The sequence below is a fragment of the Danio rerio genome, chromosome 16, assembly GCF_052040795.2.
Source record: "Danio rerio strain M-AB ecotype USA chromosome 16, GRCz13ab, whole genome shotgun sequence".
In the NCBI taxonomy this organism is placed as follows: Eukaryota; Metazoa; Chordata; class Actinopteri; order Cypriniformes; family Danionidae; genus Danio; species Danio rerio.
This window is the reverse complement of record NC_141036.1, coordinates 46,818,460-46,832,828: the sequence shown is the minus strand read 5'-3', so window position 1 is coordinate 46,832,828 and position 14,369 is coordinate 46,818,460. Positions and strand designations below refer to the sequence as shown.

General features: G+C 43.2%; 1 protein-coding gene across 1 annotated transcript; it reads right to left on the bottom strand.

Annotated features, from left to right (window-relative positions):
* Nucleotides 1-2,807: 2,807 nt before the first annotated feature.
* Nucleotides 2,808-10,462, bottom strand: LOC147833460 (uncharacterized). Its single transcript, XM_087286367.1, has 3 exons — nucleotides 10,127-10,462; nucleotides 9,406-9,726; nucleotides 2,808-2,869 (listed from the first exon to the last, which is right to left on the bottom strand). Exons 1-3 carry the CDS (start codon nucleotides 10,344-10,346, stop codon nucleotides 2,808-2,810), a joined length of 603 nt encoding a protein of 200 aa, XP_087142493.1. The 5' UTR covers nucleotides 10,347-10,462.
* Between the last annotated feature and the right edge of the window lie 3,907 nt (nucleotides 10,463-14,369).

The following is a 14,369-nucleotide window of genomic DNA, read 5'->3' as shown; positions in this document are numbered from 1 at the left end:
AGTTTAATTTTCATTTGATTTTTAAAATGTTTTTAAAGAAAAAAAAAGATCTTTTAAAAAATGTTCGCTGAAGAAATCTGTGGGGAAGTAAAACTAGTTATACTATGTTGTTGCTAATTCATTCATTCATTTTAAATATTTTTTTAATTTTATTTATTACATCAATTTTCTTTTTTAAGCACTAACACATGCTGTTCATTTATGTTCATTTATGATATATTTTTTACTTGAACTATTAAGATAAAAAAGACTAAGTGAGAAATTAATTTATGAAATTTCTAAATGTAAAAAATAAACCTTTTATTTTCCATCTACAAATGTAAACCTGTTCTAAATATAAAATATAAGAAACCCTTTTTTTTTTTTTTGCAATGATGAAAACAAGTGAGACTGAAGACACTACAATAATCGGAAGAGTTGAGGACTCAAAAAAAATCTGAATCATCTGTTGAAGACAACAAAAGTATGTGCATGTAATATACAGTAGCTCCCATTTAGCAAATATGAATTTGATGTAGATATAAAAAGGTTAATTTGTTTATTAGTTCTACCAAACTTTGATATACATGCTAATTTGTTCAGATAACAGTTTTGTAAATTTCCTCAAAGAACAAGAGTATTTTCCAAAGTCTTCAGCTGTGACATTGTTGAAGAGGAGGATTGGGTTTGTCTGTTTTATCAGTTCACCATTCTTAAACCACTGAACCTCTGATAAACTATCAGGACAGTCCAGTGAACAGTCAAATTCACAGAGTCTCCAGCTATTGTGCTTTCATTTTTTTCTTGAACTGGACATGAAGACTTTTAAATCTGTCAGAAAAAGAATTTAAAACACTCCATAACTCCATCAAACAGAGAGATTACTGGACTGAACACAAACTAAACATTGACAACAAAAGTTTTATGCACTGCAAAAAATGCTTTTCTTACTTAGATTTGCCATGTTTCTAGTCCAAATATCTACAAAATCTTAAATCAATAATCATTTTCTAGACAAGCAAAACATATTGTCTTGTTTTAAGAAATAATATGCCAAAATGAAGTGAGTTTTTCCTTAAATCAAGCAAAATAATCTGCCAATGGGGTAAGCAAAATAATCTTATCACAAATCGAAAAACAAGATTATTTTGCTTAAAAGATTATTTACTTATTCCTGTAGACTTGGAAATGCAAGGTGAGACTGCATATAATGTCAGACTCAGACTGCAGGCAATATCAGACACAATGCACTCAGTGAAACTAATGGCATCACTGTGAGGAGTAGGGTTAGGGGCGGAGTTAGGTGTGTGTGTAGCAGAGGCCAGCTAGTGAAGTGCTATGCAGGTAAACCTCACTCTGACCTCTTTAGCCTCCTTGTTAGAGCAACCGGAAGGTTGTCGGTTCGATTTCAGCTTGGAAAGAGTTGTGTAGGACTGACAGGGTTATATTGGTGCCGTGAATCAGATTGGAGTGAGGTTCAGGGTGTGAGTGTAGCAGAGGCCGGCTAGTGAAGTGCTGTGCAGGTAAACCTCACTCTTCACTTCATTTATGCCCAAGAATTTTCAAAGTGAAAACTTTTTTTTTATTAGACGTTTAATTAATTTATCAATTAATCAAGCTGATTTGAATTTAAATATACTGATATTTTTTTTATTAAAAACTTATTTTTGGGGCAGTAGTGCTGTGGCTCCACAAAAATAAAAAAGACTAAGTGAGAATTTAATGTATGGTTGAAATTTTTACTAAATGTAAAAATATAAAACTTTTTTTCCATCTACAAATGTAAGCATGTTCTAAATATGCAATATGTTATACCTCCTTTTCAACAGAAGTACTGTAAATATGTTCTGCATATTCTGACATTTAATTACAGTTTAATTGTGGAGGCTTAAGGCCTACAAAAATGCTACATTTTCTCATGTTTGTATAATAAACAACACTTTCCTTTTCCACAAAATTACTTTTATTAACATTTAATAAAAAAAAATAGGTTATTAACATTTACAAAGCTTCCATCAACATTATGCACTATAACATACAAAAATACATATCAGTACAAGTACAAAAATACTAGCTTTGTTTGTTTTTTTTTCAATAAATTGCCATTAAAACTGCATAAAACATGAACTATAAGCAATTATATTACATAAAGGTCTTTCACAAGCTATTGACATGTAGTTTTACATCTGTTACATTAAAATCCATATCTGATAAACAACATCATTTAAATTAAATAAAGGAAACATGTTTTGTGTCTGACATCACTTTCAAACTCACATTTGCAATTGATAAAACTGAAATGAAATGTGCCTCATCATCTTCATAACTACAGCTCAGACTGAAAATAACAAATGCAGTTACTGACAAAAATTGACCGCAGCAATTAATTGCTCGCTTCTCGGGTTTAATATTGACATCTGTATCTATATTAAGCTGCACTTCATCCTTTTTTCACTCCTTCAGTATATCTTGTATGGTTGAGTAGACTGCTGATGCTTGAGTTTCAGCCTGACAGTAAACAGAAGACAGAGAAGACCAGTAAACATTCCTGAATCTATAATAAAAACATCTGATGTTACTGTTAACTTTACACTGCTGACAAGACTAAACTATTGCAACATAACCAGCATGCTTTTATCTGAAGAAGCTTGTTGACCAATACAGCTAGCGACTTACATTTTGTACATTTCAGGTAAAAAACTATAAAAAAAATTATATATATATATATATATATATATATATATATATATATATATATATATATATATATATATATATATATATATATATAATTGATTTCTACATAGGTTTTAAATGTATATTTACGGTTATTTGTAGCGAGGCATAAAGAGGATCCATGGGTTCTTCTCTTTCTTTTGCTGCTTTCCTTCTAGAATTAAAAGACATACATAAACTTTAAATAGCAGAATTCAGACAAAACATCACTAATATATGATGACAAGGAGGGGGACTCCACTCTGAGAAAAACATTATAAAAAGATACAGTTTAGTTTTTAATCGACTTATCTTCAAAATTAAAACGTATGCAGCTCTAAATTATTAATTGAGAGAGTTGGGATACTTTAGTGTGCAGGTAGCAAAAACTCTTCCGACCTTCTTATAAGAATCACAGCTGCAATGATGATGAACACAGGCGAGACTGAAGACACTACAATAATCAGAAGAGACTCATCTGTTAAAGATAACAAAAAGTGTGTGCATGTAATACAGCTGCCATTTAGCATATATGAATCTGATATAAAAATGAAAATGGTAATGTATTCTAAGTTCCCCTTCGGTTGGGGAACTTCAGTGCCATGAATGGGAGGATTCGGATCAGAAGCCGCTTATCTGGAGAGTATTGAACGGGCCAATGAATGAAATTAATTGGCAGCGTAAGCTTGCGCAGGTGTGCGACATCTGCAATCATCTCAGCATATAAGCACACCTGAAGCCAGCAGACGCCATCCTTTTCGCTTCAGATCCTTTCTGAGTGAGTCGATGAGGGTTCCTCTTGCTGATCAGCACTTCAGAGCGAACGAGTGTGTCTCCCGGTCCAGAGTGGGTCTTCGCGGTGGCAGACGGTCGAGCTGGGTTACTCCCTTGCCTGCGGTTCTTTGGGTCCGGTCCTCCAGAGCGGTGCGTATAGTTGCAACTTTCCTAAAAGAGCAACACAGTCGTGCAGCACGTCCTTTTCAGGATGGCGCTCCGACTGTGCGTTTCTGGATGCGGGGGTTTCCTGTCTCCGGATGATGGACACGATCACTGCATTGCATGTTTGGGGGTCCAGCATGTTAATGCGGTGCTCGCGGGCGGTTCATGTCGTCATTGCGATGCCATGACCGTTGCACAGCTAAGATCGCGGCTAACTTTCGCAAGAGAGCGAGCCACCCCAGTTGCCTCCTGTTCTAAAAAAGCAGCGGGCGCTCGGGCAGATCTGAGGGTTTCAGCGGGAGCTAATCCGCCGCCCACGGGCTCGCGGACCTCTCGCTCCTCACGGCGCTCCATCCAAGCTTCGGGTGGTGAGAGTGATCCGTCTAACCAGATGGTAGCTCTCACACTCGCTGACACCGGAGATCAGATGTCCTCCGCGGCATCGGAGGGTGGGCTTTCACTGTCCGACGAAGATCCGGACCCGCTCGCCCCCTCCGGGCAGGTGAGCGCTGTCAAATCGGATCCTGAAGCGGACATGTTAGCCGTGCTTTCCCGGGCTGCTTCGGCCGTGGGGTTGGAGATGGTTTATCCCCCAGCTCCGCGGCCGGACCGACTAGATGGGTGCTACGTAGAGGACCAGAAGGCGAAGCCTTCGAAGCCTCTCGTCCCCTTCTTCCCGGAAGTGCACAGTAGGCTCACGCAGTCCTGGAGGGCACCTTTCTCTGCCCGTGCTGCGAGTGCCTCCGCCCTCACCGCCCTTGACGGCGGAGCTGCCAGGGGGTATGAGGCGATCCCGTCAGTGGAGCGCGCTATCGCGGTCAATCTTTGTCCGCGCGGCGCCTCTACGTGGCGGGGTTTGCCCCGCCTCCCGTCCAAAGCCTGTAGGTTGTCTGCCTCCCTCGGAGCCAGAGCTTATAAGGCTGCGGGCCAGGCTGCTTCTGCTTTGCACGCGATGGCCACCTACCAGCGCTACCAAGCGCAGGCGCTGGCCGAGCTGCACGAGGGCGGGTCCAACCCAAGCTTATTACATGAGCTGCGCACCGCGACCGACTATGCTCTTCGGACTACTAAGTCCGCCGCGTGTGCGCTGGGGAGGACGATGTCCACACTTGTGGTTCAGGAACGCCACCTCTGGCTAAACCTGGCCGATATGCGCGACGTTGACAAAGTTCGCTTTCTTGACTCGCCCATATCCCAGGCTGGCCTGTTCGGCGACACCGTCGGTGAATTCACCCAGGAATTCAAGGCGGTGAAAGAGCAGTCGGATGCGATGGGCAATGTCATCTATCGGCGTGGCCGTAAGCCCGCTCCGCCCGCCGAGCCATCCACCTCCGCTGTTCCTCGCCGAGGGCGCCCGCCAACGAGTGCTGCCCCGCCCCCGCCTGCGCCTCCGGCCAAGCGGGCGCGGCGTTCACCTCGAAAGCAGGCAGCCCCTCCTGCCCAGGGCGCCGTTAAGTCCGGTAAACGGACCGCGAAGCGTCCCTGAGACAGGCCATCCGGAGAAGAGGAAACTTGCTCTTTCCCCGCTGGAGGGCGGGGCCCCGATAACAACGGTACTTTTCAGTGCCACCAAAACATCAGTAAAAGAGCACTTTTTCCCTTCCCCGGATGTGACTGCACGAGTTCTGCCAGTCCGGGACGCGCTGCCTTCCGGCTCGCAGACTCTACGTGCTTCGCCAGTGGCTCACGAGCGCTGGGGGGACGGTCTCCCTTCCCTCAGCCCTCCAGCCCCCTCTCCGGAGTCAGGGTGCGGAGCCAGAGCGAATCGCTCTCCTCCAGCTTTTCCGCGGGACCCTCGTGCTTCCCGGATCAGCACACCCACTCCGCGCTGCCCCACCGCTGGTACGTCAGCGATTGTAGCGATGACTCCATTAGCGAGGGCTCTGCCTGCCTGGTTAGCGCGGGCCAGCCCCTCGCGGTGGCTCATACGCACAATCAGACTCGGTTACGCGATTCAGTTCGCGAAACGGCCCCCCAAGTTTACGGGCGTGTATTTCTCCAGGGTCAACCCCCTGTCCGCCCCTGTCTTGCGAGAGGAGATTGCTGCCCTCCTGGCGAAGGGTGCAATCGAGCCGGTTCCTCCAGCCGAGATGGAGAGTGGGTTTTACAGCCCATACTTCATCGTACCCAAAAAGAGCGGTGGGTCACGGCCAATCCTAGATCTGCGCGTTTTGAACCGCTGTCTGCACAAGCTGCCGTTCAGAATGCTCACGCAGAGGCGCATTCTCCAATGCGTTCGTCCTCGGGATTGGTTTGCAGCCATAGACCTGAAGGACGCGTATTTCCATGTCTCCATTCTTCCACGCCACCGCCAATTTCTGCGGTTTGCGTTCGAGGGTCGAGCGTGGCAGTACAAGGTCCTCCCCTTCGGGCTCTCTCTGTCTCCGCGGGTCTTCACCAAACTCGCGGAGGGTGCCCTAGCGCCCCTTCGGCTCGCGGGCATTCGCATACTCAATTATCTCGACGACTGGCTGATTTTAGCCCACTCGCGGGAGCAATTGATTATGCACAGGGACGAGGTGCTTCGGCATCTCCGCCTACTGGGGCTTCAGGTCAACCGAGAAAAGAGCAAACTCGCCCCCGTGCAGAGGATTTCTTTTCTCGGGATGGAGCTGGACTCGATCACCATGGTAGCGCACCTCTCCGAGGAACGCGCTCGCCTGTTGCTGAACTGTCTGAGGGAGCTCGACAGCAAACTAGTGGTCCCACTGAAGTTCTTTCAGAGGCTCCTGGGGCATATGGCATCCGCAGCCGCCGTCACGCCGCTCGGGTTGCTCCATATGAGACCACTTCAGCACTGGCTTCACGATCGGGTCCCCAGACGCGCATGGCACGCGGGCACACACCGGGTCTCGGTTACTGCGCTGTGTCGCCGCGCCCTCAGCCCTTGGAACGACCCCTCGTTCCTACAGGCCGGTGTGCCTCTAGGACAGGCGTCCAGCCATGTTGTTGTTTCAACAGACGCTTCCAACACGGGTTGGGGGGCCGTGTGTCGCGGGCATGCGGCTGCGGGCCTCTGGAAGGGTGCCCAGCTGCATTGGCATATCAATCGCCTAGAGCTGTTGGCAGTGTTCCTCGCTCTCCACCGCTTTTTACCGGTGCTGGAGCGGCAACACGTGCTGGTCAGGACGGACAGTACGGCGGCGGCGGCGTATATCAACCGCATGGGGGGTATGCGCTCTCGCCGCATGTCTCAGCTCGCCCGCCGTCTGCTCCTCTGGAGTCACCCGCGGCTGAAATCGCTGCGCGCCATTCACGTCCCAGGCACGCTCAATCGTGCAGCCGATGCGCTCTCACGACAGCTGTTACGCCCTGGAGAGTGGAGACTCCACCCCGAGTCTGTTCAGCTGATATGGGCGCGATTCGGGGAGGCCCAGATCGATCTGTTTGCTTCCCCCGAGAACGCTCACTGCCAGTTGTTTTTTTCCCTGACCGAGGGCTCTCTCGGCACGGATGCACTGGCCCACAGCTGGCCTCGGGGCATGCGCAAGTATGCGTTTCCCCCAGTGAGCCTGCTCGCGCAGTTTCTGTGCAAGGTCAGGGAGGACGAGGAACAGGTTCTGCTAGTTGCGCCCCTTTGGCCCAACCGGACCTGGATATCAGAGCTCTCACTCCTCGCGATGGCCCTCCCCTGGCGGATCCCTTTGAGAGAGGACCTACTCTCTCAGGGACAGGGCACCATCTGGCACCCTCGCCCCGATCTTTGGAACCTCCACGTGTGGTCCCTAGACGCGAGGAAGACTTAGGTAACCTACCGACTGCGGTGGTTAATACCATCACTCAGGCTAGAGCCCCCTCCACGAGGCGCGCCTACGCCCTGAAGTGGAGTCTATTCACTGAATGGTGCGTCTCTCGCAGAGAAGACCCCCGAAATTGCCAGATTAGTGTTGTGCTCTCTTTCCTTCAAGAGAAGTTGGACAGCAGGCTGTCGCCCTCCACTCTCAAGGTTTACGTGGCCGCCATCTCCGCTTATCATAGCGCGGTAGCTGGCGGCACCGTGGGAAAGCATAACCTGGTCATCCAGTTCCTTAGGGGTGCTAGGCGAATTAATCCATCTCGCCCCCCTCTCATGCCCTCTTGGGATCTCGCCCTCGTTCTCACGAGTCTGCGATCCGATCCCTTTGAGCCACTCGAATCAGTATCTCTAAGATTTCTGTCCCTGAAGACAGCTCTGCTGGTTGCGTTGGCCTCCATCAAGAGGGTCGGGGACCTGGAGGCATTTTCGGTCAGTGACTCGTGCCTGGAATTCGGGCCGGATTACTCTCACGTTATCCTGAGACCCCGCCCCGGTTATGTGCCCAAGGTTCCTACCACCCCCTTTAGAGATCAGGTAGTGAACCTGCAAGCGCTGCCCCCGGAGGAGGCAGACCCAGCCCTTTCTTTACTTTGTCCAGTTCGCGCTCTGCGCATTTATGTGGACCGTACTCAGAATTTTAGATCATCTGAGCAGCTCTTTGTCTGTTATGGCGGTCGGCAGCAGGGAAGTGCCGTATCGAAACAAAGATTATCCCACTGGATTGTGGATGCCATTTCACTCGCTTATTCGAGTCGAGGTCAGCCGTGTCCCCCGGGAGTACGTGCACACTCCACTCGGAGCGTTGCATCCTCTTGGGCGCATGCACGCGGCGCCTCTCTAACAGACATCTGTAGAGCTGCGGGCTGGGCGACACCCAACACATTTGCAAGGTTTTACAATCTGCGAGTGGAGCCGGTTTCCTCAAGGGTATTAGGTAACCCTTTGGTGATTGAGGAGACAACTCGGTAGGGTGTTGAAACACGCTTGCTGCGCCATTCTCCCTAACACGGAGGTACGTGCGCCTTTTTTATCTGTCAGTAAAGTTCCCCGTCAGGTGAGCCCTGCAGATTCCTCCGTGGCCCCCAGCACTGACTCAGCGGAGGAGTCACTTGCTGGCCCACTACGTTGTAGGTCTGCTCGCTGGTCAGCCCGCGTTTTGGGTATAGGTGCCTGCTATGCGTGATCCCCACTAGGCGATCCCATATGCTTATTCCGCCACGGTTAAGTCCCCCCCCTGGGCGGACCCGTGTCTTCCCTCTCCGCTAACCACTCTTTGCTATGCGTACTCCCCCTTTTTAGGGCTAGTCCATAGGTAAATTCTGCCATCTATCCCCCCCTTGGGTAACGGATGGCCTCCGCAGCGTCCTCCCTATCGGGATTGCACGCTTCCCAACGTACTGTCGTATTTCCTAGAATTATCTAGATGCTCACGACTTCCCAAAAAATATATCTAAATCCGTAAAACTTCTGTTGAAGTAGGATAAATTAGGGCCAGGGACACGTTGGAGGACCGCGCCCCCCATGATGTGGGTGCGTCACGCTTGCTTGACTATCTCCTCATCGGGGGTGTTGGTAAGGTGCAGTCATTATGGCGCTTTCCATATTCTCCCATTCATGGCACTGAAGTTCCCCAACCGAAGGGGAACGTTCGAGGTTACAGAAGTAACCCTTCGTTCCCCGAGGAGGGGAACGGAAGTGCCATATTCCGTCGCCATAATGACTGTCCCTTAGCTGTTTGAAAGTCTCTTCAGCTTAAAAGGATGGCGTCTGCTGGCTTCAGGTGTGCTTATATGCTGAGATGATTGCAGATGTCGCACACCTGCGCAAGCTTACGCTGCCAATTAATTTCATTCATTGGCCCGTTCAATACTCTCCAGATAAGCGGCTTCTGATCCGAATCCTCCCATTCATGGCACTTCCGTTCCCCTCCTCGGGGAACGAAGGGTTACTTCTGTAACCTCGAACGTTCTACATACTTTCTCCAGATAAAGTGTTTGTAAATTTCCTCAAAGAACAAGAGTAATTTCCAGAGTCTTCAGCAGTGATGTTGTTTAAGACAAGGATTGGGTTTGTCTGTTTTATCAGTTCACCGTTTTTAAACCACTGAACCTCTGATAAACCACCAGGACAGTCCAGTGAACAAGTCAAATTGACAGAGTCTCCAGTTATTGTTCCTTCATTTATTCCTGACCTGGATTGGGAGACTTTTAAATCTGTCCAAAAAACACCCATAAAAATTGAGAGATTGTTGTATAAAAACAAACAAAAATATTTACAACAAAAGCAGTTTTTAGTTTTTTAAAACGCATTTAAGGTTAATATTATTAGCTCCTTATTAATATAATTATAAATATTATTAAGCAATTTTTTTTTATAGGCTGCAGAACAAACTAATACCCTAACTAACCTTATTGACCTAATTAACCTAGTTAAGCCTTTGAATTGCACTTTAAGCTAAATACTAGTATCTTGAAAAATATCTAGTAAAATATTATGTACTGTCATTATATCAAAGATAAATCAGTTGATAGAAATGAGTTATTAAAACTATTATGTTTAGAAATGTGTTGTAAAATCTTCTTTCCGTTAAACAGAAATTGGAGACAAATAAACACGGGGGGCTAATAATTCTGACTTCAGTTGTATATTTATTTAATTCAATAATTTTATTAGTTAATTATTTATTTCATTATTTACCATGTACTGTAATGGTCACTCCAGGATCACCTTTCCACATGCCGCCTGAAGAATTAGTAATAAATCTGAACCTAAATTCTCCAGAATCCTTAATATCATTAATCAAAAGAGAACAATTTGAAGTTTTATCTCCAATGTATTGAAAGTTGATTGAATTATTGTTGGCTTCACTGTCATAGACATATGGACCAGACCAACACCTGCCAGTGTTTGAGTTCATTGAGCACCACTGCACTTGCTTTACATGGATGTTTACTTGTGGAAATGTAAATGTACAGGCAACAGCGACATTGGATCCTCTTGCAGCACAGATCGGAGGAGGATAATTCACATCCCAGTCAGCACTGAGAACACCTGCAGCACAAAACACTTCATTTCATGCATAATAATGCATTTAACTATAAGCAAAATTTAAAGAAATAGTTAAAATATCTCAAGATGAATATTTTAAGGGGCTTCAGGATTACCTAACAGTTTTTTTATATTAAGAAATGATTAATGTATGAACATAATCTAGCCCTAATAAACATTAAAATACTAAAATAAAGATGTTTACTGATACCAAGTAAAACATTTAATGTCCTTATATCTGACTTGTAAAATGTAAACAGCACCGAAGCATAAATAACTTTTGTATTTATTTATGGCACCCATTTTCTTTTTTTTTTTTTTTTTTTTTTGTTTCTAAACCTTGATTACTTACAGGATTAAAGTAAAATTCAAGATGTATTAAATAGTCTCAGACATTTGCATTCAAACCCATTTTAGTCAGATTTTACAATAATGTTTCCTCAGATAATGCTAGCTATTAAGAACAAACAATACATTAATTACAATATCTATTTCTCTTCGTCAACATTTAAAGAGTATTAATAATATTAATAAGTCATTGTGTATTTGTTAAATATGTCAAATTAAATCAGGCCTATTTATAGAACGGTGGATATCAAACATTATTGAAGGCTTTTAAAGGGCCGCAGTTTATTGTTATCGGAAATCGAGTAAATTGAGGAATGAGGAAATGACGAATACGCAACAGAAAAAAAACTGTATTAGAAAAATATTTCTTACCACCAGGCAGGAGGAAAAGAAGAATTTGCAGCATTTTGAGTCAGTTTCAGGTATTTAGCTGACAGATGTGTTTTTGTTTTTTGCCACTATAGAGTGTCAGACAAAAGGCAAGAAGAGAAAAGCAGTAAAAGAAGAAGTGGCCGAGAGACAAATGCTAACATTTCTATTTTCTCTTTACCCTTAAACCTTTTACTGGCATCTGTGGTTCTTTTAATATCCATACACCTCACAGTTTATTCTTACTTTGGAAAAAGGTTCTTCAGGGGTTTTTTTAATGGTCCTTACACAAAGTCAAATGGTTCTTTAAAGAAATATTTACTGAAAGTTTCTTGCAAAATTAAAAATAATTCTGTAACTTTCCTACAAACTAATTGTTTAATCTTAAATGTTTTAAGTTTTACAAATATTTTTAAACCGAAATATTTTAAAATACTTCTTTTATTTTGCCATCAATTTTCTTTTTTAGCCACTAAATTGTCTGGTCATTTCCAGGGTTAGATGAAAAGCTCACATTTTAAAGTGGTCCTAAACTTTTCTGTTTAATTCATTACTTATACAGATGTTTCATTTATAGAAACTATTTTTGAGGGACTAGTGAACCACCCCAAATATGATATCGTAGTAGAACACCCATTAAAAGTACAAACATTAATGATTGAAAATTTATCTGAACATTATTAACATAGTTTGGGTCTGTGTGGACATTTTTACATTTAATTACATTTTTGACAATATTCTTTTAAGGGTAAGAAGAGAGTCATCATGACCTCTTGAATATGTAAGATAACATTTTTGTTCTATTTTGTCAATTTTTGATGCTGCATTAAATTTGGCATAGACTTAAACTCGCTACAGGTTTGTAAAGAATAAAGAGAGGTTAAATATACCGTACCATCTTATTTCATTTATCTCACTTTCCAATCCAGATATAAGGTTCCAGTCAATCACACATCATGTGCAACCTAGTATATACACTGAATAAGAATAGTGTTTCTTGAATCCACAAAAAACACGCATGGATGCTTGCATCAGTGTTGCCCCCCCTCTTTATTATTTTAAGTTCTTTATAGCCCTATAGAGGCTGAAGAGATGTTGACATTTGACATCTTATTCATTTCACTGTTGTCTTTACTCTGCTGATGAGAATAGGTTTCCTGAGGAAGACACTACAATGACCAAACTTATGTTTTGTATGGACTCATTTCACAAGTATCAGTCATCACCAGTATTTTAAATCAGTTTTTTTTTTTAAATGTTGCTTTAAAAAAACACATTTATAAATCTACTCATCGTATTATGTCATCTTTGCGTCAAAAAAAACTAGTTAACACAACTGTGAGGTTTTTGTAACGCAGTATCTATGGGAAGGACACTAAATTTGACATTGTTTCAGTCTCAGTTATTCTTAGCATATTTTTATTATCACAGTCATGAAAATAGTATCTTTAAGTCTTTCTTCTTCATTTGAGCAAATTTGAATGCAAAAAAGGTAGAGTATGGCACATTTAAAATGCTTTCAGCAATTCAAGTTTCTTGTTTTATTGTGTTGTCTGTGAATGTACACCTACAGTTATTTTTGTGTCATTCTTTTAACACTTATAAACCTCTCACACTAAAGTATGACCTATTTTAAACCGTGTGAGCTGCTGTTGAGGATAGACCCAAGATAGCAGAGCTTCATTGTGTTACCTTCAATCAACAGTCAAAAGGCTGACACTTTAACATTGAATTTTCATCAGCCTTGCACCCTCAGATAACATTTTTTTGTCAATAATAAACAGATTCAAAAACTGATGCATTAATGAAGTTACTGAAATAAAAGTGATTAACTGAGTGTTATTGAGAATTGATAAACATCTGCTGTTAACAAGCAGATACACTGTTTGGGCCTAGCGAGGGCTTTGTGTGGGTTATATTCCTCTAGACTTGGATATGCAAGCGGAGGCTGCATAATGTCAGACGGCATGCAATATAAGACACAATGCACTTAATGTAGATTAGGAGTAGGGTTAGGGGCAGGGCTAGGTGTGTGTGTGTGTGTGTGTGTGTAGCAGAGGTCAGAAAGTGAAGTGCTATGTAGATAAACCTCACTCCTCTGACCTATTTAGCCTCCTTCCTTGTTAGAGCAACTGGAAAGTCGCTGGTTCGATCCCAGCTCGAAGCGGGTTAGGTGGTGTAGGACTGGCAGGGTTAAATTGGTGTCGTAACCCGGATGGGTTTATGGTGGTAGCAAAGTGTAGCAAAGGCCAGCTACTGAAGTGCTGTGCAGGTAAACCTCACTACTTTGGCCTATAAAGCTGCTCTAGCAACAGACGCTACAGGCCAAGGTGTATAGCCTCCTTGGAAGAGCAACCGACTCCCGTTAAGGACCACCACAAGCTAGTTTGCAGGTAGAATATTAGTCCATTCCTTTCCATTCCATTTGCACATAGAAAAATTAGATGAAAGATATGTGACAGATTGACCTCAAGATATGGACCTTTATAAATGTAACATATATGTACAGTGTGAAAGCATTAAAAGTGTCCAGGAAGATGAAAAGTCATTTTAACTGCATGTCACTGCTGAGAAGATGAGGGATGCCTACTGTGTGATGACTGAAATCACCAAAATGGCCTTAATAATTAAATGCACTACTGACTGTTAAGTCTTCAAAGACATGCTCAAATTGCATGTGCTCAAATTTCATGTGCAAAATACTCACTCAATTCAGTTTTTCTTATGCATGCTAAATCCTCCTGATACATGTAAACCCTAATGTTGTCTTCACTTAAACAATTAAGTAAAGTTAACTAAACATAACTTTAGTATTTTGGTCCTGTCACTTAAAAATATGAGATAATTTAACTTGTGTTCTATGAAAATGCATAAACTTAAGATTTCAAATGTATTGAGCTCAAAACTTTAACTTATCCTTTGAAAAAGCAGGTCATTTTCACAAATGTAGTCTTGACTGTAAAATTCTGATATGTGCAACCTTTTAGGTGCAAGGGCTTTTTTTAAATCGGAAAACAAATGGCTTCAGGAATAATTATTCATCATAATGTGAATAAATGGCTACTTATTTTTTGTTTAAAATTTTATTTAAACATTTTCTCATAATATATTATTACACACATGCATGCACACACATGCATATATATATATATATATATATATATATATATATATA